Genomic DNA, 25,508 nt, shown 5'->3' on the forward strand with positions numbered 1-25,508 from the left:
TGGATCACCACCAAAAGACTATACAATTAGCAGACTAGCACACGGTTGCGACTAATGGCATTTGACATTTGAATTCAAATGAGAATTCACTTTGGTACTTTACTATGGCGTCAAGTACCTGATAAGGTTCTGGAAGGCGCAAAGGATACGAAGACGGCGTAAAAATGCCCAAAAAGAAGAAAAAACTCCCAAGGTCCAATTCAACCCTGTCAAACTCAATCTTGGCACATTTAAATAAGCTAATTGTTCTCATTTTTTTTTTTTTTTGGTCCACATCAAAATCTCCTTCACTTCACTTTTTTTTTATCGGGCAGCAATGACCGCGATCCTTCTGGACACCTCATGGCTCTGTAATGGGCGCGGCTCTGAAGGATGGGTAAACAAATATGGCAAAATACAAAAAAAAATGCGCCGTAGAGAAATTTAAATATTATCACTATTTTAACCCCCTTTCCTCTATTGCTCTGTTTCTGTCATCAGGGACCAGTGAGTCCAGATCGCATGGACTTCACCCTTTGCTTCGAATACAGGTATACATATACCTTTTATAGTAGTTCTCACCCTTGTCTCTCTTTTTTTTTTTGGTCCCTTACAAACTTGCTTCTTCTAGCCTGTTCTACACTGCATCAGCCTCTGTGGCTCTTCTTCTGTCCGCTAGCCGAATATACTACCTTCGCACATCATGTCAAGCACATGGTCTCGGTTGTACAGCCTGGATCTACTGGCCTACACAGGGACTCATTGCCCTTGCTAGCATTTCCATGTTGATCCAAGCAACCTTCTTAATTCGGTCTGCTGACTCGATACCAATGCAAAGCATAGGGTCATGGATTATGGGCCTAACATGGGTAAGTCCTAAGGCCATGGATGAAAGAATGGCGTTGCCCCACTTGAGCAGTTGCTTTAATACAAGATCAGTTTACTCATATCATTGACACTGAACTAACTAGTTGCAAGCCTTAGTCCTCAATCATAATGAGCATAAATACACCATCCGATCTTCCAATTTGCTATTTGTCTTTTTTATAATCTCCATCGTGGCGACTGTGATTACGCTGCATACACTTTTTGATCTAAGCATGAATGAGCAACCAGAGTTCAAATCCGGTCTTTTATTCTTGATCTCTCTGGTACTCGGGTTTGTGGTGGAGGCATGGCCTCGTGGATCCACACATGTGCAGCGGCTGAGTAATGCACAGGCATGGGACAAGGCCAACTTCTTCTCGCAGATTAGTTTTTGGTTTTTCCAGCCCATTATCGACTTGGCAGCCAAGCAGCAGATGCTCCGTCCAACAGATATTGTAAACACCCTCCCTGAGGATCACAAGGCACAGCCGAGCTATATCCGTCTTTCTACTTGCTGGAATACAAGACTACAGTGGTACCAGGATAAGGTGCACCAACTTGAAAGTAGCAATATTTCGGGTGAAATCAAGAAAAAAGTGAAGCCACCATCACTCCTAACCACGATTTTGATTGCAAACTGGAGAAGACTTGTTCCTATTGTCATCGTCAGGATCATTCTCCCATTTACAGCATACGCGGCTCCGCTATTGCTTGGCCTCTTATTGGATTATATTGGTGACGGACCTGACCATGATATTCGTTCATCCAATCAACGCGAGGATAAGCTGTTGGGAACAGCTCCATCACATTCGTTGTTGTCGTTATCGTTGCCTGGGCGCAATGTTGAGGAGAAGCCGCTCCTCTACGGCCTTATACTTGCATCTCTCATGGTTGTGGAACGTGTGGTTATGATGGGGTTATACTCGATCTGCTTAAAAGATAACCTTCTCTTAAGTACTGAAGTCAAGTCCGCATTGGTAGCTATGATTTATCGCAAGGCACTAAGGCTCTCACCTGATGCTAGACGCAAGTCATCCACTGGTGCAATCACCAACCATATGTCCGTTGACGCCAGAACGTGGGGAGATGGCATTGAACTGCTCTCTGCCTGGATATCCATCCCATTTGACATTGGAATTTGCTTATTCCTGCGTAAGTCCTCTCTCTTTTTCCCCTCCCTCTTTCCCCTCCCTCTTTCTCTCAGTCTCTTTTAACCTTAATGAAGATATTTGTTTCTATTTTCCACATCTTTAATAGTATACCGCCTCCTTGGATGGAGCTTCTTAGCCGGGGTGTTCACGATCCTTGCTTTGATTCCGCTGCAACTTTGGCGTGGCAGCGTTTACGAAGGTCTAGAAGAAGAGCGTCTCCAAACTACGGACGAACGTGTTCGACTTACATCGGAAGTTCTCTCCAATAGCAAGATTGTGAAGCTTTATGGATGGGAATCAGCTTTTCGACATAAAGTGTTGGGTGCGCGAGCCAAGGAACTGAATGTGTTGAGGCGAATGGGGGTCTTGGAAGCTATCATGAGTGTGGTCTTTGCCTCTAGCTCTGCCGTAATTAGCCTTATGACCTTTGGAGTCTATATGGCTATTGGCCATGGCACCTTAACACCCAAGGTCGTCTTTGTAAGTATCTCTCTTTTCAAGCTGATACACGAGCCTATTAACCGGTTGGCAGAAGGGTAAGATAATATAATATCTTGTGCATTTTGATATCGCCCGAATGCAAAATATACAAAACCTTATTCTCGCCTATTTTTTTTTTAAAAAAAAAACTGAGTATAATAGAACATCGGATACGATCAGTTTGATTGTCTCTACAAAGCGTATTCAACGTTTCTTGCTGCGAGAGGAAATTGACGAGACGCAGGTCACGCGTGAGAGTCGTGAAGGCATAAACAACACTGGGATTGCTATCCAACTAAAAAACGTTGACTTGTCTTGGACTTCCGGAAAGCATACTGTTCTGGAAGAGGGTGTTGAAGAAGATGAAGGCAGTGATGAAAATCAACCACTGCTGCCTCAAGATCAGAACCATGGCGCCACCGACGGTTCTAATAATGACCAACCCTTTAAACTGACACTTCGAAACATCAATCTCACAGCTATGGATAAGACGCTGACAGCCGTAGTGGGTCGCGTAGGTCAAGGAAAGTCATCATTGCTAAGCGGCATGATTGGGGAAATGTACAAGCTTCAAGGATCTATCACCATCCGTGGAAGGGTTGCATACGTCCCACAACAAGCTTGGATTATTAACGCCACGTTAAGAGATAATATTGTTTTTGGCAATGCTTATGATCCAGAACGGTATCATGAAGTGATCTGTGCCTGTGGACTGGAACTCGATTTAGCTGTTCTCCCCGCAGGCGATATGACCGAGATTGGAGAGCGCGGTATCAACCTGTCAGGTGGCCAGAAGCAGCGCGTCTCGTTGGCAAGAGCCACATACGATAATGCGGACGTGTACTTATTGGATGATCCCCTGAGCGCTGTGGATGCGCATGTAGACCAGCATCTTTGGAATAACCTGATTGGGCCCACGGGGATGCTCAGGGACAAGACTCGGATCCTTGTCACTCATGGAATCCACCATCTGGAAAATGTGGATCAAATTGTGGTCATCAAGGATGGCGAGATTACTGAACTTGGAAAGTATAGTGACTTAATGGCAGCTGGGGGATCGTTCTACCAGCTAATCAATGGATATTCCGCTAAGCGCAAGCGCGTTAAGAAGCGCGGAAGCAGTAATAGGGCAGCAGTAGAATCTGCAGATGCAACATCAGCTACAGCAGCAACAACAAAATGCATTGAGCTCGTCCAGGCAAACGACAATACTACAGTAGGAGACCTGGTAGATAACAGTGGGCTCGATTGGGATAATATTACAATGGAAGACGATGAAGGTGAGGTGTCACAAGAGGATGACGAATCTAAAAAGCAAACAGCAGCAACGGCAACAGCAATTGGGAAGGATCAGGAGGATGAAGCAGATGAACTGATTGCAGAAGAGGTTATGAAAAAAGGTGGAGTTGAGTGGAAGTTGGTAAAGACTTATGTTAAGGCCTGTACACTACAGGTCGTTTTGGCGATCATTTTTATCTGTGTGGCGGCAGAAGCTTGTCAAGTTGGATTTAGTCTCTGGCTAAAGTACTGGACCTCCAAATCCGATGAGGAGCTTCAAGGATCTCTAGTTTTATTCTTAGGCGTTTATTTCGCCATGGCTTTGGTATTTGTGGCTCTTTACATTCATTTTGTGTATCTGTCTCTGGCTGTGGCTCGTATCCGAGCATCGGAACTGATCCATCAAAATCTCATTTCGACAGTGATTCGACTTCCCATGAAGTAAGATATTTTTGTATAAAAACACACTGCTATGATACAGTGATATGGCGATTTAAGCTTTTATCACCTATTTTATTGAATCAAGAGGCAAAAAGTGGCACTTACTAATAGTTCATTTGAACCTGTTTTCATATTAGCTTCTTTGATACAACACCACTGGGCCGCGTTTTGAATCGGTTCTCAGGCGACTTGTACTCGATCGATGAGAATTTACCCTGGAAGTTCGTAGATTTGCTCTATCTGAGTACTACTGTTGCTGCAACATTCATGGTTATTGGGTTCACGACTCCTGCCTTCATCATTATGATCCCAATTATCGCAGCATTCTTTATCCTAATCTCGAGACGATTCCTCTGGGCGACTCGGTCACTCAAAAGGATCTGGTCTGTGTCTTTCTCGCCTATTTATCAGCACTTTGACGAGTCCCTCAATGGGGTTTCGACTATCCGCGCTATGGCGATCCAGAAACAATTCATTGAAGAAAGTGATCAGCTTACAGATCACAATGCGAATGCATTCTCAGCGTACATGTATTGCAATCGCTGGGTCGATTTCCGCCTTCAGATACTCAGCGCTGGTATCTCGTTCTCAGTGGCGCTCTCGGGCGTTTTGGCGCGGTACACGGTTGATCCTAGCGCCATTGGCCTCTCACTCAATTTCGCGTTGGGTGCCGCTGAGAATATCATGTGGCTCTGCAGGGATTACACAGAGTGGCAGTCTCATCTGGTTGGGGTTGAGCGTGTGCAAGAGTACACAGACAAGTATACAGAGGCTCCTGAGCATACAGATAAAAGCATACCAGATCAATGGCCTGATAAAGGACGCATTGTCTTCAAGAATTACTCCACTCGATACCGTGAGGGGTTAGACTTGGTGATTAAGAACTTATCCTTCGAGATCCAGCCACAAGAAAAAGTCGGGATCGTAGGCAGGACTGGGGCAGGCAAATCATCACTGACATTGGCATTGTTCCGAATCATAGAAGCCGCGAACAGTCATTGGGCTCGAGCAAGCGACAATACCGGATACCACATTCGGTCACTAGAGCCTGAAAGTGAACAGCAGACTCTTCTCCGTGGGCGATCTGAACCAAATCTGCCACATTCTGGCCATTATGATGACGACGTTGATGACGATGGCAACCAAAACCAGAGCGAGGAAATGGATGGTGGATCGATTGAAATTGATGGGGTAGATATTTCGACATTGGGGCTTGTGGATCTACGCAAGCATCTAGCCATTATCCCTCAGGACCCTACTCTTTTTGCGGGTACCATCCGTGACAATCTGGATCCGTTTCAAGAAGCATCCGATCAAAGTCTCTGGGAGGCACTGGAGCGCGCACACCTGAAGGATCACATTCGGTCCTTACCTGGTGGCTTATCTGCAGAGGTTATTCAAAATGGTGAAAACTTTTCTGTTGGACAACGATCAATGATCTGTTTAGCCCGAGCATTGCTTCGTAAGTCCAAAATCTTGGTTCTGGACGAGGCGACAGCGGCTGTAGATGTGGAGACAGATGAGTTGATTCAAAAGACTATCCGAGAGGAATTCAAGGATCGAACAGTATTGACGATTGCTCATCGGATCAAGACCGTGATGGATTCGACCAAGGTCTTGGTGATGGAAAAGGGAGAAGTGATAGAATATGACACACCCGAGAGACTATTGCAGCGACCCGAGTCCTTATTCTTCAAGTTGGCACACCAGGCGGGTGAAATCACGACATTGACACAAAAATAAAAGTATTCGTACATGAATAAATATTTAGCCATTCCCAGTCTGAGGGTAGAGCCGCTCCAATTCATGATGATCTCTGCTCTTCCTATCTCAAAGCAAAGCGTCTCTTTTCCTGTTTCGAGATTATTCCGTTTGATCTGGTAAAATGGTAACGCTGGACCGCTTTCTTCGGTCGTGTATATGCATGTGTATATATGCGGTACATAATGGGCAAGTATACGACCCGCTCTAATAAATTAATTGTAGATTTGCTTTATTCCAGGATTTCTCTGCTTTCTTCCAAACGATAAAAGCTGATGAAGTGACGTTTTGATAGGAGTTTATTTGTTCCATTTCCAAAACTTGTTGCAAAGAAGAGATGGCTTTAGCGACATAGAACGAAATGTATCAAAAAAAAAAAAAAAAAAAAAAGTTTTTGTGGCGAAATGTTTTCCCATATCTGGTTATCATTTCAATTAAAAAAAATACGCCACCCTTCCCCTCCTTTTTTTTTGCTTGTCTTACAGACAATTGAATACGTTACCCGAAATATACACCATCATTACTGAAACCCCCGAGGGATGGTTTTATCTTGGATATCCTCTATACTTCTCTCACCAGAACAAGTTTTTTTTTAATGTAAACTCCCTGTTTAGAAGACTGAACATGATCCCTTTCCAAATAGTGTTTGTATACAAGTATTGAAACAAGTCTTGACATGGATAACTCATGATAAAAAAAAATTAGAATAAAAATAGTAACAATAAAAATTATAACTCTATGTATAATATATATGTATAAATGTATGTGTTTACGAAAACACAAAGGACGATGAACAGATGTAAATGTATACACAATAGCCAAGCTTGTTCTAAAAGTTTGTTTACTTCATACAAGCTGTGCTTTTGTTTATTCCAACTAGGCGTGATGTGACTGTTTGCAAAGTCGACAAAATTATACAAAGGCTGCCAAGAAGATTAGAAGCCACAATAAAGGAGCCAAGATGGAGAGTACAGATGCAAGATACATGTACATTTTTTATATTTATTTATTTTTTATTGTCCCTGGGTCTCAATCATCAATTGAAATTGGGGACGTGCATTCCTTTTTTTGACCTCGTGGTCCAAGCGACAAGCGACAAACGACACGCAAGATCAGTTTTTTTTTTTTTTTTTTTTTTTTTTTTTCAAAAGTATAACAAAAGTTTCTAGGGGCCCAGGCTCTTTGTCCCCTGCAGACAAACCACGCGCCTCCATGATCTTGTACAACGTGTAAAAGGTCCAAGGACCTTGTTTAATATTTTCATTGGACCCTTTGACTACATGTCGACGTGTCGCTTTTGGTGAAGGGCTGACCATTTCCTCGTGTAACTTTTTGGTACAGGAGGTTTTGACCATGTCTTCGTGTCGCTTTTTGGTGGAGAAGGCTTTGACCCTGTCTTCATGTTGCTTTTGGTAGAGTAGCGAGGGAGGATCAAACGTGTTCTCAGGAAGGGATAATAGATAGTCTAATTGTAAAAATAAATTAGCATTCATATAACTTGTTTAGGACACGAACATAAAATACCTTAAAAATCCGGTTTTTTATTTATCCCGGTAAAGCCAAACCAGTTTTACCTGGCGTAGACATGTTCCTCTTTTGCAAAAAAAAAATTATATTTCCCCCATGTCTCCCAAGAAAAGGGATCCTTATCCCAAGAAGCTCAGCATTCGCCCACTTCCGATTGGGTACATTGATTACTATACTTGTTGTTCAGCGATAAAAACGTATTCATTCCCAAGCAACAGCCTTGTCTCTGTACTACATGCAATAATGTAATGATAAATATATAGAATAGAATAGAATAGAATAGAATAGAATAGTCATAATAAAGTCAAATTGACCATGTCAAATCGAACGCCAAGAGGATGATGAGGTGATGAATTAGCTAAATCAGCCTCCATCTTTTTGTTTATTGTTGGATTGCTGGTGTTGGCATGCCAAAAGGAATAATGCATGCAACTTTGGTGACGCTTTTGATCTGTTCATTGATCATCGTCAAAAAGGATGATAGTCAGTTGGATCAAAACCACACAAAAAGGGGTTGAAGGACATGAACAGGCCTGATCTGGGACAGAAAAAAAATGACTTATTTTTTAATGCCGACCTGTAACAAGCCCCAGCTTGTTGTCCATAAAGTTTACTCCATTGCTCCAATCTCCCCTACGCTTCAACTGCGGATCCAGTGTGGAGGGTTCAATCTCTGCTAAACGTTTAATGTCTACAGTAAAATGTTGATGCCATTGCTCGATGCCACTGCTCGATGCTGTTGCTAATGCCAATGCTAATATTAACGCTAGTCTTTTAAGAGGAAAAAAAAAAAAAAAAAAAAAAAAAGAAAAAGGTGCTGATCATGACAATCTTTTAGATCATAAAGCTTGAACTAAGACCTGATCGTCTCAGTATCCCCACCGGTTATTGGACCGCGTAATAGGGTGTTATAAAACACAGTGACAGCTCAAACATTAAATTGAAGGCAAACAGGTAATTCTAGAAGTATAATTTACAATCCAAATGTATAAATGTAATACTATATATGTATACTATTAATAATATATTATTCAGTACCCCTTCTTTCTTCGGATATTCTTCCGTCCTTCCATTTTCTTTTTCTTCTTCATCAGCATGCACGCATTCCATGTCTCCATATTCATCATCATCGTTACTGACATCGATCCCTTTCATATGTAAAAGAGAGCGAAGGTATGGCTTCATTTTAAGAACAACATCCTGCAGATGTCTAACCTAAAGAGTCTACATTTCGCATTGTTATTTGCCAAATCTGTTCAAAAAAAGTTATTTTGTTTGTTTTGTTTATTTTATTCCAGCAATGTCAGATCTAATCCGCAGTTTCCACTCTGTATTTTAAATTTTATTTGACTCCGAAGAAGCGCACTGCACAGTTGTTTTTCAAAACATTGTTTATTTTATTTTTATTTTTTTTTTCCTTTTTCCCTCAATTGCCGTTGATACTTAAACCCCCCCACTTCCCTCTTCTCTTCGTCAACACATTTTCTCCCCTCCCCTCCCATACTGAAATGCTTTATTGACCATTCATTTCATCTTAACCTAACAACATACCCAATTTACTCTCTTTTACTTTTACCTCCCCACTCTCTTAGTTCTCAATCCCATCCTCACTTTTCATAATCATCACCTTGACTAGCCATGTCTGGTGAAGGAAAGATGGAGCTCGAGGAGCTCAAGCAATATCCCACAGCTGTCGATGCTGCCATCGCAGAGACCGTTACTACCAACAACCTCGCTGCCCCTATCACTAGCACCTCTGCTGCTGTTGCTGCTACTGCTGCTACAACATCGGAGAAACATTCCGGAAGTGTCGTAGAGACCTCCGCATCCACTGTTGCCTCGGACAAAGGCATCGTCGACACTCTTCCAAACAACAAAGGCAAAAAGAACAAGAAGGGTAAGGGTAAAGATGATGAAGCAGAAGGAAAGGATCCTGCTCCAGCTGAACCCAAGAAAACTGTCAGTTACTTTTCCCTCTACCGATTTGCCTCCAACCGGGACCTGTTTTATATCACGTAAGTGATAATGTGATACTTTGTTTCACGATGGTTTTTTTTTTTTTTTTTTCTTTCTTCCATTCCTAATTTGACCTGTATATTTCTAATCTTGGATCACTCTAGTGTTGCTATCATCGCATCGATAGCTTCTGGCGTGGGTCAGCCACTGGTTGCTCTGCTCCTAGGAAACATCGTCTCAGACTTGGCCTATTCTGAAAATAAAGAAGAGGATGTCTTGAAAAATGTGGTTATTTTCGCTATCATCGGTGCTGCTGTCTTTGTTGCTGCTGTAAGTCATGACTTTCTCTTTTATTCTGTATTCTTAATTGTCATGCCTTCCCTTGACAATTGCGAAATATTCCTTCTAGTTCTAGCGGACAAGGAAATCTGTAGCTTAAAGGCATTTGTACTAACCTGATATCCTCAATTTCTCTGTCGCCTTGCTGCATTAATAGTACCTTCAAATGTGCTTCTGGACCTTGGCAGCAGAGAACCAGGTTAAACGAATCCGTGAAAAATACCTTCATGCGATCTTACGTCAGGACATTGGATGGCACGATACTGGAAAGCAATCCGAGTCGCTCACTACTCGCCTCAACTCGGACACCCAATTGATTTACGATGGTATGGCAGATAAGGTCGGCTTGGCTTTGTCTAGCTTCACGACTTTCATTGCTGGTTTCGTCATCGGTTTCACCAAAGGATGGAAGCTCAGTTTGGTTCTCCTGACCGCTGTGCCTCTCATTGGAGCTTGTGCTGTCATGATGTCCAAGTTCACGGTTCAGAGCACCACCAAGGGTCAGGACTCTTACTCAAAGGCCGGATCTATTGCTGAGCAGACATTCTCATCCATCCGTACTATTGTTGCTTTTGGTGGTCAGAAGCGTGAGACCGATGCTTACATCAAGCAGTTGGACGAAGCCTTTAACAGCGGAAAGAAACGTGCTCTCGCCATGGGTCTTGGTATTGGAGGCTTCATGGTATGTCTTTTTTTTTTTTTTTTTTTTTGCTTTTGATTTGATATCTTCTGTTATCATGTATTTCTGAGGTATTGACCTTTTTTTTTTTTTTTTTTTTTTTTTTTTTTTGACCTTGAATTAGATTATTTTGTTCTGCACCTACGCTCTTGCTTTCTGGTTCGGTGGCCGTGAGGTTCATGATGGTAAAATGGCTTCTGGAGAGGTGTTGAACGTTTTCATGGGTATGATCATCGGCGCGTTCGCCCTTGGCAATATTGGACCTAACGTTTCAGCGTTCGCAAGTGCCCAGGGTGCTGCCTACAGTATCTTTAAGACCATTGACCGCGTCCCTACCATCGACTCTGCCAGCCCTCTTGGTGCCAAGCCAGAAAATGTTCAAGGACATATTGTTGTCCGCGATGTTGATTTTGCTTATCCTTCTCGCCCTGATGTTCAGATTTTGAAGAAGATGAACTTTGAAGTGAAACCTGGTCAGACTGTCGCTTTAGTTGGTCATTCTGGAAGTGGAAAGTCTACCATCATCGGCCTGGTTGAGCGCTTTTACGATCCTCTCTGTAAGTATTATAGTACCATCTAATGAATGTACATTGCATAGAGTCCTATCCACAGTACTAGATTTCATGAACTAAAACATATGTATTTTCATTTCATTTTATCATTCATAAGCTGGAACCGTCACCTTGGATGGCGTCGAGATCAAGGACTGGAATGTTACTTATCTTCGCGATACTATTGGAATTGTTTCACAAGAGCCTGTTCTTTTCAATGCCTCTATCAAGCAAAATATTATCTACGGTATCCGTAAGGACCAAGCTGTGCCGACTGATAAAGAGATTGAGGAGGCCTGCCGTCTTTCTAATGCACACGATTTTATCATGAAGTTACCTGAAAAGTACAACACCATGGTCGGTGAAAAGGGAGCTCTGTTGTCTGGAGGTCAAAAGCAGCGCATTGCCATCGCACGTGCTTTGATCAAGAATCCCCGTATCTTATTGTTGGATGAAGCCACCTCTGCCCTTGACACCGAATCTGAACGCATTGTGCAGGCTGCCCTGGACAAAGCTGCTAATGGACGCTCGACCATTGTGATTGCTCATCGTCTCTCCACGGTCATGAACGCGGATGTGATTTATGTGATGGACAAGGGTATTGTTCTGGAAAGCGGAACACATGAATCTCTCTTAGCCAAGGGTGGTGTCTATGCCGAATTGGTCATGAAACAGCAGCTCAAGTCTGGTGGCGTTGATGTCGACAACGTAGTTCCCGAATCTGTTGATAATACCTCAACTGCTGCACCCCATATTGCCATTGCTGATGAGAAAGTTGCTGCCCGTACCTCCACTGATGAGCGTCGCAAGAGCTTCAGTTTCTCGACCAAACTTCGCCGCATGTCCTCTGCTCGATCCGTCCCTCGCTCCGAGAAGTCACTTCAGAGAGTTGACACAACTGTCTCTATTCCTGAGACACCTGAAGAGGCAGAGGCTCGTATAAAGCGAGAGAAGGCTGCCTCGATCAAAGCACAAAAGGCTCCCATCATGCGTGTTTTAAAGTACATGCGTCCAGAATGGACACTCGTCATCATCGGTGCTATTTTGAGCGGCGGTTCAGGTGCTATGTAAGTAATTGGTTGCTGGCTTTTTGCGATTATTATTTTTTTTTATTATTCAAATGACTTTGTGGCATCATTAATCTAATTATTCTCTTTGCTGTATATTTTCTCCACTGGCTTAAAGTTTCCCAGCTTTTGCCATATTCTTTGGAGATATGTTGACCGTTTTGATGAGACCTACCGATCCTAACTTTACCAGAGATGTCAACCATAATGCGCTCATGTTTGTTGTCCTCGGAATTGCGGCATTTATCTGTAATGGAGGCTCTATTTGGGTCTTTGAATATGTAGGCGAGGTTATGGCTCGTCGTATGAGAACTCGAAGTTTTAAGGTAAAAAAAAAAAAAAAAAAAAAAAACGCTATATGAATCTACGGTATTTTAAAGATCTGATATTCTAACATCTTTTCCATCATTCGTTGGCGTTTTGTTGTATAGGCTATCATTTCTCAGGAAATGGGCTTTTTCGACAGAGAGGAGAACAGCACAGGAGCACTTTCGTCGCGTTTGGCCACTGATGCTTACCAGATGCATGAGCTCATTTCTCAAATCATGAAGCTCTCCTTCCAGACCATTGTCACCGTGGCCATGGGTCTTGGTCTCGCATTTGCCAAGAGCTGGCGTTTGACTCTTGTCATTTTGGCATGTATTCCCCTTATCGGTGCTTCTCAATACTTTGCTATGGGTGCCTTAGCTGGATTTAGCAACAAGTCCAAGAAAGCGTACGAGCAATCCGGACGTGTTGCTAATGAAGCCATCACCAACATCCGTACTGTCGTCGCACTTGCAAAGGAGTCGACTTTTGAGGAAAAATACCTTAATATTACGAAAGAACCTCATAAATTCGCGTTGCGCCGTGCCTGGCTTGGATCTTTTGGTTATGCTCTCTCACAAGGTGTAGCGTTCTGGACATATGCTATCGGATTTTATGCAGGATACCGTTTTGTGATCGCTAATTTGATGGTTTGGGACGACCTTTTCCAGACCATGTTCTATGTGATTTTTATGGCTATGGGTCTTGGACAGCTTGCTTCTCAGGCGTAAGTATTTTTCTGCTATTTACAATCTTTTGTTATCCTTTTATTATCTTGAATCTTTGCAAGCATTTTACTTATCCCACTTTCTTTAATCTCTTCCCCATGCTATTTACAGTCCTCGCTTCTTCAAGGGTAAGGAGTCGTCTATCAATGTCTTTGAGCTTTTGGATAAACAGACGACTATTGATGCTCTCAAGGATGGTATTGCTCCAACTAAGGTTGATGGATCCCTGGGTCTCGAAAATGTCGATTTCCACTACCCTACCCGCCCTGATCAGCAAATCTTCAAGGGCGTCAATGTCTCGGTTCGACCTTCACAAACAGTGGCATTGGTTGGTCCCTCTGGATGTGGTAAATCTACAATCATTGCACTGTTGGAGCGTTGGTATGACGTCTTGGGTGGCAAGGCTACAATTGACAATTACGATGTTCGCGACTTGCAGCTTAACAACATCCGTGAGCATATGGCTTTGGTCGGACAGGAGCCCGTCCTGTTTGATATCTCGATTGGTGATAACATTCGCTATGGTGTCCCTGATGGCCAGACAGTGGATGATGAACAGGTCTTCGCTGCAGCCAAGGCCGCCAACATCCATAATTTTGTGATGTCACTACCTGACAAGTACGAAACCCGTGTTGGAGACAAAGGTTCTCAGTTGTCTGGTGGTCAGAAGCAGCGTATTGCAATTGCTCGTGCCTTGATCCGTAATCCCAAGATCTTGTTATTGGATGAAGCTACTTCAGCCTTGGATTCCGAATCCGAGAAGTTGGTTCAGGATGCATTGGATAGGGCACGTGAAGGTCGTACAACAATTGTGATTGCTCATCGTCTCCGCACTATCCAGGATGCAGACTTGATTCTTGTGGTCAAGGACGGCTCGATTGTTGAGAGTGGACGGCATTATGAGCTTATCTCGCGCGGTGGCCTTTATGCCGACCTGTGCAAGAGACAGAACTTGGAAGTCACTCATTAATAGATTCTTTTTATCTTTGTCTTTATGCCTTTATTGTTAATACTACTATACTCTCCAATCACAACAAATAATCATTCACACATTTTCAATCTGTATTCCCATATTATGATCACAATTGCAAACTCTTCTTAATACAACACATGTCAAGCATAATAAAAATGTATTACAATTCATTCAATATTGCAAAAATGACTATGTAAACTAATGGGTGTGACTGCAAAGGAGAACAAAATAAGAGATTTTGAGTCTGTGAGTCTGATTGTGAGTCAATGAACGCTCCAGGTGTGCCCTGACCCAACAACTCTCACTCCAGCTTAGACTTTATTCTCTTTTTCTTTTTTCATGGTTGCCTTCTTCTCCTTTCTTCATACTCCTCCTCCTCCTCCTCCTCCTTCTTCTTCTCCCCTTATTGATATACACTCACAAGCACATTCTCTTCTCATGACCCGTGTATTAAAGGCTGGCGTTCTCGGCGCCACTGGCACTGTTGGCCAGCGTTTCATCCTTTTGCTCTCTGAACACCCCGGCTTTTCGATCCATACATTGGGTGCATCGCCTCGCTCTGCAGGCAAGCCCTACAACAAGGCTACAAAGTGGAAGATGTCTCAACCTATCCCTGCATCCGTTCGTGATATGGTCGTCCAGACTTGTGAGCCCTTGAAAGAGTTTTTGGAATGCGACGTTGTCTTTTCAGGACTTGATGCTGATGTTGCTGGCGATATTGGTAATTGTTGATCAATAGCAAAAAAAAAAAAAAAAAAAAAGGATCTTTTTTTTTTTTGAATCATGCTGACTGATCAAATCACGATGAACTACATTGCTTTTTTTTTTTTTTTTTTTTTTTAGAAATGGCATTCCTGAAAGCCGACTTGGCCTTGTTTTCGAATGCAAAGAACTATCGCACCAATGAGGATGTGCCTTTGATCGTTCCTTTGGTCAACTCTTCACACTTTGACCTTTTGGCTCACCAACGAAACAAACATCAACTTAAGAAGGGATTCTTAGTGACGAATGCTAATTGTTCGACTTCAGGTCTGGTCGTGCCATTGAAGGCGCTTCAGGATGCATTTGGACCGTTGAGCAAGATCATTGTGACGACGATGCAGGCCGTCTCGGGAGCAGGTTATCCCGGTGTACCATCGTTGGACATTCTCGATAATGTTGTCCCTTATATCGGTGGAGAAGAACCCAAGATGGAATGGGAGACCTTGAAGATCTTGGGAGGATTGAACCAGGATGCGACTGCATTCGACTTGTTGAAGACTACAAAGGTCTCTGCGACTTGCAATCGTGTGCCTGTTCTGGATGGTCATACTGAATGTGTGTCGATTGAATTTGAAAGACGTCCTGCCCCTTCAGTAGAAGAGGTGATCCAGGTCTTGGAGAACTATCGATCAGAGGCACAGGAGTTGGGCTGTCATTCTGCACCAGATCAAGCGATCATTGTCAGTAGAGAGGATGATCGGCCACAACCCCGTCTGGATCGTGAGAATGGTAAAGGTTATAGTGTTACGGTCGGTCGTGTGCGCCCATGTAATGTCTTTGATATCAAGTTTACACTCTTGGCCCATAACACTATTTTGGGTGCTGCTGGATCTGGAGTCTTGTTGGCTGAATTGGCACAGAAGAAAGGTCTTATTGCCTGAACAAAAAAAGAAAAAGTTCCTTGATTATCTATTATCATAATAAATCGTTTTTTCATTTCAAGAAACTCTTGAGGCAGATGTACCAGTAGAAATTATCAACAAAAGCATCGTAGTTTAAGTAATCGTATCGTTTGAGAGCACTCTAAATTTTGGGAAGTGGAGCATCAAAAAAAAAAAAAAAAAAAAAAAAAAAAAGGAGACCTAGACACTCGTATTTATCCTCTCTCTTTTTTTTTTTATTTTTTTTTTTTATTTGTCATTCTTCTTTTCTCCTCTTTGGCACCAACGGTAATTTGTACCTCAACAGAGGTAATCCGCTCCCTCATTTTTTTCAGAAAGAAAGTACAGGCAATAAAATGTCTTCAACAGAGATATCACAATCTGCAAAGACACGGCGACAGAGTCAGCGTCAAGGTTTACGAGGCATTCCAAGGAGCTTTTTCAAAGGCGTCATCTTCTTTATACTCTCCTCAGTCATTGTCAATGCTACTCTCTTCTTTTTTCGACTTGAAAAGAACAGTAATGACATACTACCAACTAATATCTCATCAGACGTTCCTTCCAGATCACACAGTCAACTGTCGGAAGAACCCCAACGTTTAGAACGTCGAGCCATTAACGTCCCTATCCAACTCAAAAGGGGCCGTTTGAATACACTCAATATAAAACCATGGATGGCCAATTGGCTGCAATATCAACTATTGGATAAAGAAGCTGTAGGTGATCTAAGTCAAGAGATTGTTATGGATCTAGTCTATACATGGGTCAATGGATCTGAACGTGCATTCTGGGAGATGAAGGAGCATTACAAGGATCATTCGGCTCTCTTCCGTGAGTCCCAAGCCTCGTTGAAAGAAGGAGAAGAAGTTAGACAAGTTGCATACCAAGGAGAAAGCGAAAGGAAGGGTATAGCAAGAGGAAGTAGCAACGGGAAGAGAAACTATAGTAATCAAACAGAGAATAGATACCGAGATATGGATGAGCTCAAGTATTCAATGCGGTCGGTGGCAGAATATACAACACCAGGTTTATTCCGGAAAGCATGGATTTTGACAACAGAGGTTGTAATTGATGCGGTTGGAGGCGAGAAGCGAGGACAGATACCACAATGGTTAGATATTCACAAGTTAGACAAGTTCAAGGATATGAACTATGAACAGGACCATGCTTCAGAGCTGAGACTGGAGCTAATTCCGCATACTCGGATCTATGGTGACCAGAACCATCTACCAAGTTTTAACAGTCTCTCAATCGAGAGTCAAATGCATAACATTCCTGGACTAGCTGACATTGTAAGTCTGTTTTATTATGAGTGATGTGTGTCGTTTGCTTGCTATGTCCTAGCAGCTATTACTGACTCTTTATTTTTTATTTTTTATTTTTTTCTAAAAGTATGTCTACCTCAACGACGACGTGTTTTTTGGGAAGCCTCTTGGCTCCTCCGACTTCTGGACACCACTGTATGGATTTGTGTTCCACATGGATCCCAACACTGTGGTCCCCCCTTATGTTCCTGTTGCCTCCAGTACTAATATGAATGTGGGTGAATGGTCGTCACTCCAGTATACAAACTCTATCCTTTCAAAGCAATTCGGTCCACGTCATCGAGTTTACATTGCCCATATCCCTCATATCTTGAGTGTACCTTTGCTGGAAGAGATTCAGTCGATTTGGCCCGAGGAGTTTAGCAAAACTAGTTCACATCGATTTAGGGGAGAAGGTGAAGCGCATGATCTCCAGGTGTCATTCCTGATGGCGCATTATGTGATGGAGCGACTTCGGGAGACGCAGCTAACATCCTATTGGAGGTATCATTTAGACAAGAACCAGGATGGACGGTTGGATTGGGAGGAGCGTTCGAGACTGATTCGAATTGTAGAGGAGTACGATGCGAGCCTTTTAAAACAGCGGTATCATAATCATCATTACTATCATCATCGCCATCATCACCATCATCAGCAGCAACAACAGCAGTACCACCAACAGCACCAACAATGGCATCTGAAGAAACGAGATGGTTCTCATGTACATCAAAGCTCTTCTAGCTTTTTAAATAATTATAGTAAGAACCTGGAGGACGTCAATATTCCTTGGTCTAAAGAGACGACCTATGCGTTAACGGGTCTAGATGAGTACCCGTTTATGTTAGTGGATGCAGATACGTCCAAGAGTGCTAACAGACAACATACGAAGCCCTATCAGATATCGGAAAGACGACGTTTTTGCAAATTAGATCTTGATTTCTGTTTTGGAATGGCCTTTAGGGATAAGACTGTCCAGTTTCTGGATGCAACTCTGAGGGAGGGGTCCATCTTTGAACGATTGGCGTTCACAGAGTTTCATTGCGGAGATTGTCTACTTCATATCATACGACAGCAACAACAACAGCAGCAACACCAAGAGCAGGAGCAACAGAATGATTTTGCTAATGGTGATGGCAGTAATAGTAGCGGAAATAGTAGTAATAGTAGCAACAATAGTAATAGTAATAGTAATGGTAGTAGCAGTAGCAATAGTAGAAGTAATAGCAGTCGTAGCAAGCCAAGCGGTGGACTGAGTGGATTGATGCCTTTGAAGAACGATTGGGAGGCTTTTCAGTTGGTATTGAGGGATCTAAGCAAGTACAACTATGTAATTGGGTCCTCTCATTTTGAGTTTGTACAACTTAGGAACGGAATCCAGGCACAAGAGTCATTAGATCGGTTGATGCAGCTCAAGCATCAGCATGCATTCTTTTGTATCAATGATGATGTTCAGAACAACCCTTTGATTGTGCAGAGGGTACGAAGGATCTTGGGCACGTTTCTAGAAAAGCGATTCCCAGTTCCTTCTCCGTGGGAGAAGAAACAGGGATGAGGACAAAGAGAAGGAGGAGGAGTAGGAGTAGGAAGAATACAACCCTGTTACACTAAAGAAATAAATGAGTTGATGTAAAAAAAAAAAAAAAAAAAGACGATGATTAGATTAACAAACAATAGGGACAATATGCCAAAAGTTCATCAGTATATGCCTCCTGAATAAACTAAATTTAAAGAAAACGTGCTTTCAATTTACCCTTTGTGGGATGATTCATTGGTGAGGAATCGAAATGGACGATACCAGATCACTGCGGATATTACAAATTATAAGTTTATTTTTATTGTTGAACGAATAACTAGCAGGGCAATGATGCTATCATAAAAAATCACTCATATTGTTGTTGTTGTTGTTGTTGTTGTTTTTTTCCCCTCATTGAGATCCTTTCATTCTTTACTTGCTTCAAATTCATTTCGCTCATTCATTCATTCATTCATTCATTCTTTTTTTTTTTTTTTTTTTTTTTTTTTTTTTTTTTCAAACAAAGCAAACAGCCGCACAGACAAAAAAAAAAAGTGATCAAGGATGCCTGCGATCGTAGTTGCTTCTACACCATCTAAAGTCCAAGGCCTACCTCAGCCCATCGACAATTTCCCTCGTCGAGTCCGTAATAAGATCCCACTGGCTATCCGCCAGATCATTGACACAAAAGTTCTTCATCAATGGGCCAGAGATCCTCAGCATGTTACTCGAGCCTTAAACCAGAGTGTTCGTGAGCAAGAACAGAAGCAAAAGCAACAACAGCGACAGGGTATGGAACGGAGCCTCCCCACTGCTACAACTACAAACATATCAACGCCAGGAACAAATCTGTCATCGCTGGATCAATTTGAAGAACCTTTACTACCAGTGATGGTCGCTGAGGATAGCAAGAATTTTATAGACAACCCTCAGTTTACCCGCAAGATCAATATGACTGCCAATGAGATTATTGAGAGAGTGCTTGTGCGGCCATCGTCATCATCCATGCGTCGATCTTTATCATCTATGTCAGCACTTTCATTATCGGATGCAGGGTCTGACACAGAGGACACAAGAGATGCATCAGCAACAAAAACAAATAACTGGGACATCATCCAAGAGACAGAAGTGGTTAGCGTGGATGCACAGACGTGCCACAACAACAAGCCTTCAGGCACAAACATTGCACCTATCTCAAATAATTGCCCTTTATGTGAGAATCAAGCAAATCAACAAGCTGACTTTGAGCACCTCAACAGCATTAATGATGGCGACAATAATAGCAACAACAATTACAACAACGACATCTTGAGTAGGGACCTGCTGCAATACTGTCGTTTTTACTACCGTGGAATGGTCCCTTCCTCACTATACACCGATCTTCAGATCCCGGCCTTGCTATCGTCACTCTCATTACCTCAGGAGACAACTGCATTTGCAAATGCTCCTAATCGAGATCTGATGCGGATCTGGATCTCGCTCGCAGGAGCGACCACACCATTACATTATGATCGCTGTCATGGGGTTTTGATTCAACTAGTGGGGCGTAAACGGTTCGTGGTGTTTTCACATGAGGATACTAATAATTTGTATCCATACGATGGAATCGCTGGACCAGGCCATGCCAGCAAAGTCCGGGGATTGGGACATTGTTTCCCATTTAATACGGTCTTGACTTCAAAGGAATCCCCATCAAAGAATAGCTCAGGAAAAGAAGGAGAGGAAGAAGGAAAAGAAGATATGGAACATTTGAGAGATAACATGGCAGAGTTATTGGAACGATGGCCAAAAGTCAAGAATGCAGATCCTTGGGTCATTGATTTAGAACCGGGTGATGCTCTATATACCCCGCCTGGGTTCTGGCATGAGGTGATCAGCGTTGATAACTCGATCAGCATCACTGTGCCTTGGGATATGGACGCTAATGAACTGGAGCATGTACCCCGTCATATGGCATTTTAAAAGAAAAATAGACAGATTGATATATACCTTCTAAGAATAAGGATATTTTATTTTTATTTTTATTTTCAGATAGACTATTAGAGAGAAAGCAATAAAGTAGATACACACCCGATGCAAACTGATTTCAAAGATGCTGGGAAACAGACGCCTTGAATAGTGAAAACGCCCGTTTACGCTTATTATTAAGATTTGTGCCCTATGATAAGTAGAATGTAAAACAAAGTAGTTCTAGATCGTAGTTTAACTATGTGAGAATGTGATAAGAAAGATATGAGATGATTTGTGGGCATAAAAAAAAAGACAGTTACAGAGCGGTTAAGAGGCCTGTGAGTGTTCTCACAAGTAAGCTCGAAGAAATAATAATGATATATGATGTAACTCTGTTGGCAGTTGATGAGTTGGCGCCACCCGCCTCATTGCCCTGCCCACCTAATGACCGTACGTCTCCATTCGCCGCAGTAGTATTTGGAGCACCAGCGGCGTTTGGAGGAGCACCATTGATAGCAGCATACGGTATTCTGTCACGGAGACATTCAGCTACTGATTGAACGGCAAGCTTATTTGCGATACCAAAGGGAACCAATTGCTTTGCGACTGCGACAGTATCTACAGAGAGGTCGTGTTCTAATGAAATGAAACCGCCTTTGTCCATTGCCGGATTACTCTTGTAGGTAAGGAGTGCACTTTGGAACGAAGTAACGAGTGAGGCCACAGATGCTTGCTTCAAAGCGACTATGGGGGAGGAATGGTATTAATAACGTGATTACAAAGCGGTTAGTAAAGTGAGATTAATTACAACGTGCCTTTTCAAGCAGAACAGTCATATAGGAAGCAAACGTACTTTTCCAATCATTCGTGTCATAGGCATCACTAGTCCAGTCGACCACTATGTAGCCCATTTTCTTGAGCACAAAGCGGACACGATTGTCAATGTCGCCGTAGGGTGGGCGCATGTACTTGACTCTGTAGCCTGTGAAATCCTCAATTGCCTTTTCTGTCCACTTCATTTCTGCAACAATCTGCTCATTGCTTAAAGTTGTCAGCGCATGGTGTGACCATCTATATGTTTTTTAGGAGTATAGGAATGGAGTTAATAATGATAATAATAATAATATTAATAAAAGGTTACGCAAGAATGATAAGCACATTGATGCAAGGGTCTTAATTGTTGTGCAACCATATTCTGGTTCCTTTAGTTACACCTCATCTGAGTGATTGGCCCTTGCATTATCTTCTCTAGCCCCCTTTTTTTTATATTTGGCCCATTTAGTCTCTTTTTGTGTTCTGTTATCTTGACTCTCCTTGTACGCTTATGTATCACCAAGTGGAAGCTTCCCTCCTTCCCTTCTTCCCTCCTTCCCTCCATGGGAGAAGGGGCCTAATACAGCTATATACCATTGGCTTTTCTTTTTTTTACAGTAAGCTAAGGCGTGTCATACAGCATCCGAAAATATCCTTAGGAGAGTGAAGGGTTGCTATAGACGCCAAAAGACCAAGGACTTCCATTCTGCCTTGATCTCGACTCAGAATATGTATCATCATGAAGGTAAACAAATAATACAAAAAAAAAAAAAGCATTGAGTACGTACGTGTGTGAGGCTATATGGTGGCCATGTTCGATTTCTGTCTTTACAATCTCTGGATATTTGACAACATTGCTACCGAGCAAGAAAAAAGTTGCCTTGGTATTACTACTCTTTAAAAAGGTCAGGAGATCCGGTGTCTGATCTGTAGGTCCATCATCAAAAGTCAACCCCCATGTATCTTTGTCTGGACAGATCAGCACATCATCTGCATGACATTTCTGGCATGTCCTATAACAGACATTAGGGTCCAGGTTGGCTGGACAGGCTGGCGGTGCGCCCGTGTTGAGTTGAAACGCAGGCGCTCCAGAGAGATCAAGTTCTTTGAGCCATCGCTGGACTTCTGGGGAGTCAATTGGAGGTACAGCATTTTGGGTCGGATATACAGTTGCTGGCCTTGCTACAGAAGCTACAACAGCAGCACCCGGGACTCCAGCTTGTTGTGGATTGGCATATGTCGTCAATGCCAAAGGTCCGATAATACAGATCAATGTGGGGAGTAGAAATGAACGGGAAAATGTTTTTGCAGGGCGCATTCTGGCGATAGATCTGGGTCGGCTGATGGGGATGCAAGCGGCTTTTAGCTAACTTAATGAGAATCTTGTAGTAAGAGGATGTCAAGGGAAAGAACAATAAATTAAGATAAAATAAATAATAAAAGAGGAAGGAAAAGCAAGTAAGAGCAAAATTTAAAGGATCATAGGAAAGACGCATACAAATAAGACGTCTTATCAATCTATGGGCACGTAGTCAACTAGAAAATTCTCGTTGCTGTTGGGTTATGGTACGATGTGCCAGTAGCGCATCAGAGTATTTTTGTTTTAGGGTACCACCATACCTTCGCCGCCTCGTACCAGCCAAGTCCACTGGTGAAAAAAAAAAAAAAAATGCCAGCCAACTTTTTTTCATTCGTGAAATTCAGCCTGTCAATGCTGACTGCACAGATTGATTTCTTTTCTTACAAATAAGAAATTGTACTCAGTGAGGGTGCCATGAAAGTTGCTTTGTCATTATACTCGTTACATAAATGCCTTGTACTATCTCCTATCCTCATAGTCTCCAGGCTGGCCTTACAGGAAGAGATGCCATGCTAGATTCATCTGCCAATTTTGCGGGAGCAAGATGTTCATTTCGGCAAGACAAGGGTTAGAGATTAAACGAGCTTATGTAAGACTAAATGGGCAACCTGTAAAAGAAGAAAGATAGCGCTGTAAAGGATTAGAAGGGCTCTAGGCAGCTTCTTGTCAAGCCAAGCTGACTTCAGAGTATTGTATCATAAGTGAGTCCTTTTGGTTTATTCTGGTGTCCTCCATCTTCAATTATACCCTATTGCAATTCTCATTCGCAGAGCCTATGAACAAGACCTAGGAAAAATCCTTCCTTCCTTCTGTAGCTTTCACAATATGATGATACATTTTCTCAGAAGCAAACTTGATGACATGGAAAATTTCTTGTCTTGACAAGAAATAGGGTACAGATCATATCGGAAGCTATCTAGTTTTGCGAAAAACAACTCATACTACTTTTGACACACATACACGTTTTAGAAAAAGCCCCTTTTTCCTCTACAAATCTAGGAGCACCGTTTGTTGATAGGATTCCTGGTTCTCAAGTGGTTGAGACCACTTTTTACTTACGAGGTCCAAGTATCCTAATAAAAATCAAATCTTAAACTAGGAGACTATTGGGAAGCTTCATGGTGCCTACCTAGCAATAGTGTGTACGACTTTGAGTTTGATCCTAACCTGCTAGTGCATTGTACATAAGCCACTCGGACTGGTGGCGAGCCTGATCTGCGTAATATGAGACAGTGCAGAACAATATTTTAACAGTCTCTCCCTTACTTGTAGAAGTAATTACCAAAATTCTTGATTTGTGTGTACCATGGATTCAGGGATATGCTCAAGGCATACAGGATAGCAGAACAACCATCCATCCATAAATCAACGCGCTGTTGATTTGAATTCATCACTACTAGAATCATCACAGTCTTTTTGATTACAAAGGACTAAAAAAGCGTAACTTATTATCGGAACAAAAATATTGCGCCAAACATGACATGACCAGAATTCATACCACGAAGATCTAATGGTACTTTACAAAGAGCCATGGCTGGTCAAGGGACCCAGTGGACATGTATAAGACAAGGAAAAACATTTACATTATTCAGCAATCCACGTAACAGAGTGCCGATGATCAATGGCTTTGTTCTTTTGACCAACAAACAAGCATGCGATCGGTTTCTCTATTTTTTCAAGACTTGGCTTCTGAAATCGCTATATCCCGATACTTAACCAGCATACCAACTCGCACAAAAAACAGGATGATATAACTCGGAAAAAAAAAGACCAGGAATCGTGGCAGGAAGACTGTATTCAAATCCATATCTTCACATTACAGCGGCTAACGGAGGAGTATTTTTCGCAATCAAAATTACCATATTATCTAGAAGATGGCTCAACGTCTCACCTACCGCCGCCGTTTGTCGTACAACACCAAGTCCAACAGGACTCGCGTCGTCAAGACCCCTGGCGGTCGCTTGACTTGGCTCTATGAGAAGAAGCCTGGTACTTCCCCCAAGTGCGGTGACTGCGGCGTTGCTCTCCCTGGTGTAAGTGGAGGGAATTCGGAGGAGCATTGGAATAGTTGCAGGAAGTTGAACGAAGCCATGAAAAGAGGGAGTAAAAAAATGGAAGAGCGTTTGTAGGGATGGAATTGGAAAACGATCTCGGCAGTTAAGCAATACAAATCAATGACTGAGGGATATTCTGAAAGTTGATTGCATGAACAAAAACAATACGAAACTCCAGCGTACTGTACAATTTACGTGGCCTCAACATGTCCACTATCGTTGAATCATATATGTTTTAAAGTCAGGAAGGAGCGTATGCATTCGAAAGGCGTGTACTGTGTACCAAACAAATTACCAATCATCGGGAGGAGGAGAAGAATACCAATTTGAAGAATACTGTATCAGTGAGGAATGTTTTCTCTTCCGCTCACCACGTATCTGTTCACTTTCGTCTCATTTTTTTTCAAACAGATTCCTGCTCTTCGCCCTACTGAGTATGCTCGCATCTCTCGCCGCCAGAAGACTGTCAATCGTGCCTACGGTGGTTCCCGCTGCGCCAACTGCGTTCGTGATAGAATCGTCCGCGCTTTCTTGATCGAGGAGCAGAAGATTGTCAAGAAGGTCATTAAGGCTCAGAGCAAGAACGCCAAGCCTGCTAAGGCCCCCAAAGCCGCCAAGGCCTCCAAGTAAATCATCTTTTTGTTTGACAAGAGGATATAGTAAAATAAATTAAAAAAAAAAAAAAAAAAAAAAAAACAAGCATGGCATTTGAAGACATAATGTTTGAATGATTGATATGTTTTATGTGCAGTTGCACGTTTGTCCTGTTAAACCGTATTACAATGTAA

The 25,508-nt window shown here is 42.4% G+C and overlaps 7 protein-coding genes across 7 annotated transcripts; 6 read left to right on the forward strand and 1 right to left on the reverse strand.

Moving 5' to 3' along the window:
- Nucleotides 1–276: 276 nt before the first annotated feature.
- Nucleotides 277–6,174, forward strand: BCR41DRAFT_417997 (hypothetical protein). The gene is made up of 7 exons (XM_022029565.1): nucleotides 277–376; nucleotides 481–530; nucleotides 611–848; nucleotides 951–1,998; nucleotides 2,104–2,533; nucleotides 2,640–4,196; nucleotides 4,334–6,174. The coding sequence occupies exons 1-7, from the start codon at nucleotides 317–319 to the stop codon at nucleotides 5,937–5,939; spliced, it is 4,989 nt and encodes a 1,662-aa protein (XP_021886567.1). The 5' UTR covers nucleotides 277–316; the 3' UTR covers nucleotides 5,940–6,174.
- Nucleotides 6,175–8,916: 2,742 nt separating this feature from the next.
- Nucleotides 8,917–10,091, forward strand: BCR41DRAFT_7921 (hypothetical protein). The gene is made up of 3 exons (XM_022031020.1): nucleotides 8,917–9,499; nucleotides 9,605–9,770; nucleotides 9,850–10,091. The coding sequence occupies exons 1-3, from the start codon at nucleotides 9,123–9,125 to the stop codon at nucleotides 9,853–9,855; spliced, it is 549 nt and encodes a 182-aa protein (XP_021886568.1). The 5' UTR covers nucleotides 8,917–9,122; the 3' UTR covers nucleotides 9,856–10,091.
- On the forward strand, nucleotides 9,946–14,080 carry BCR41DRAFT_376272 (P-loop containing nucleoside triphosphate hydrolase protein; the record flags this gene model as incomplete). The annotated part of the gene is made up of 6 exons (XM_022027035.1): nucleotides 9,946–10,461; nucleotides 10,583–11,015; nucleotides 11,128–12,076; nucleotides 12,195–12,402; nucleotides 12,508–13,109; nucleotides 13,222–14,080. The coding sequence occupies 6 exons, from the start codon at nucleotides 9,946–9,948 to the stop codon at nucleotides 14,078–14,080; spliced, it is 3,567 nt and encodes a 1,188-aa protein (XP_021886569.1).
- Nucleotides 14,081–14,521: 441 nt separating this feature from the next.
- BCR41DRAFT_297940 (aspartate-semialdehyde dehydrogenase) lies at nucleotides 14,522–15,726 on the forward strand (the record flags this gene model as incomplete). Its single annotated transcript, XM_022020468.1, has 2 exons — nucleotides 14,522–14,804; nucleotides 14,927–15,726. 2 exons carry the CDS (start codon nucleotides 14,522–14,524, stop codon nucleotides 15,724–15,726), a joined length of 1,083 nt encoding a protein of 360 aa, XP_021886570.1.
- A 275-nt stretch (nucleotides 15,727–16,001) lies between these two features.
- On the forward strand, nucleotides 16,002–18,622 carry BCR41DRAFT_418000 (hypothetical protein). The gene is made up of 2 exons (XM_022029566.1): nucleotides 16,002–17,018; nucleotides 17,119–18,622. Exons 1-2 carry the CDS (start codon nucleotides 16,083–16,085, stop codon nucleotides 18,580–18,582), a joined length of 2,400 nt encoding a protein of 799 aa, XP_021886571.1. The 5' UTR covers nucleotides 16,002–16,082; the 3' UTR covers nucleotides 18,583–18,622.
- Nucleotides 18,623–21,374: 2,752 nt separating this feature from the next.
- BCR41DRAFT_289581 (hypothetical protein) lies at nucleotides 21,375–22,477 on the reverse strand (the record flags this gene model as incomplete). Its single annotated transcript, XM_022020334.1, has 2 exons — nucleotides 21,375–21,564; nucleotides 22,095–22,477. Coding segments are annotated over 2 exons (573 nt in total), but the record flags the coding sequence as incomplete, so codon positions are not given.
- A 2,060-nt stretch (nucleotides 22,478–24,537) lies between these two features.
- Nucleotides 24,538–25,400, forward strand: BCR41DRAFT_344258 (ribosomal protein L34e-domain-containing protein; the record flags this gene model as incomplete). The annotated part of the gene is made up of 2 exons (XM_022022466.1): nucleotides 24,538–24,699; nucleotides 25,132–25,400. The coding sequence occupies 2 exons, from the start codon at nucleotides 24,541–24,543 to the stop codon at nucleotides 25,348–25,350; spliced, it is 378 nt and encodes a 125-aa protein (XP_021886573.1). The 3' UTR covers nucleotides 25,351–25,400.
- Between the last annotated feature and the right edge of the window lie 108 nt (nucleotides 25,401–25,508).

Source organism: Lobosporangium transversale (genome assembly GCF_002105155.1).
Source record: "Lobosporangium transversale strain NRRL 3116 chromosome Unknown BCR41scaffold_1, whole genome shotgun sequence".
Taxonomy (NCBI): domain Eukaryota; kingdom Fungi; phylum Mortierellomycota; class Mortierellomycetes; order Mortierellales; family Mortierellaceae; genus Lobosporangium; species Lobosporangium transversale.

Bases quoted from the DNA above. Each gene is read 5' to 3' on its own strand.
- BCR41DRAFT_7921 (XM_022031020.1), top strand. From the start codon at position 9,123: ATGTCTGGTGAAGGAAAGATGGAGCTCGAGGAGCTCAAGCAATATCCC. The intron at 9,500-9,604 runs GTAAGTGATAAT...GGATCACTCTAG, and splicing joins CGGGACCTGTTTTATATCAC to TGTTGCTATCATCGCATCGA.
- BCR41DRAFT_418000 (XM_022029566.1), top strand. From the start codon at position 16,083: ATGTCTTCAACAGAGATATCACAATCTGCAAAGACACGGCGACAGAGT. The intron at 17,019-17,118 runs GTAAGTCTGTTT...TTTTTCTAAAAG, and splicing joins TTCCTGGACTAGCTGACATT to TATGTCTACCTCAACGACGA.
- BCR41DRAFT_417997 (XM_022029565.1), top strand. From the start codon at position 317: ATGACCGCGATCCTTCTGGACACCTCATGGCTCTGTAATGGGCGCGGC. The intron at 849-950 runs GTAAGTCCTAAG...TGAACTAACTAG, and splicing joins GGATTATGGGCCTAACATGG to TTGCAAGCCTTAGTCCTCAA. The intron at 1,999-2,103 runs GTAAGTCCTCTC...CATCTTTAATAG, and splicing joins TGGAATTTGCTTATTCCTGC to TATACCGCCTCCTTGGATGG.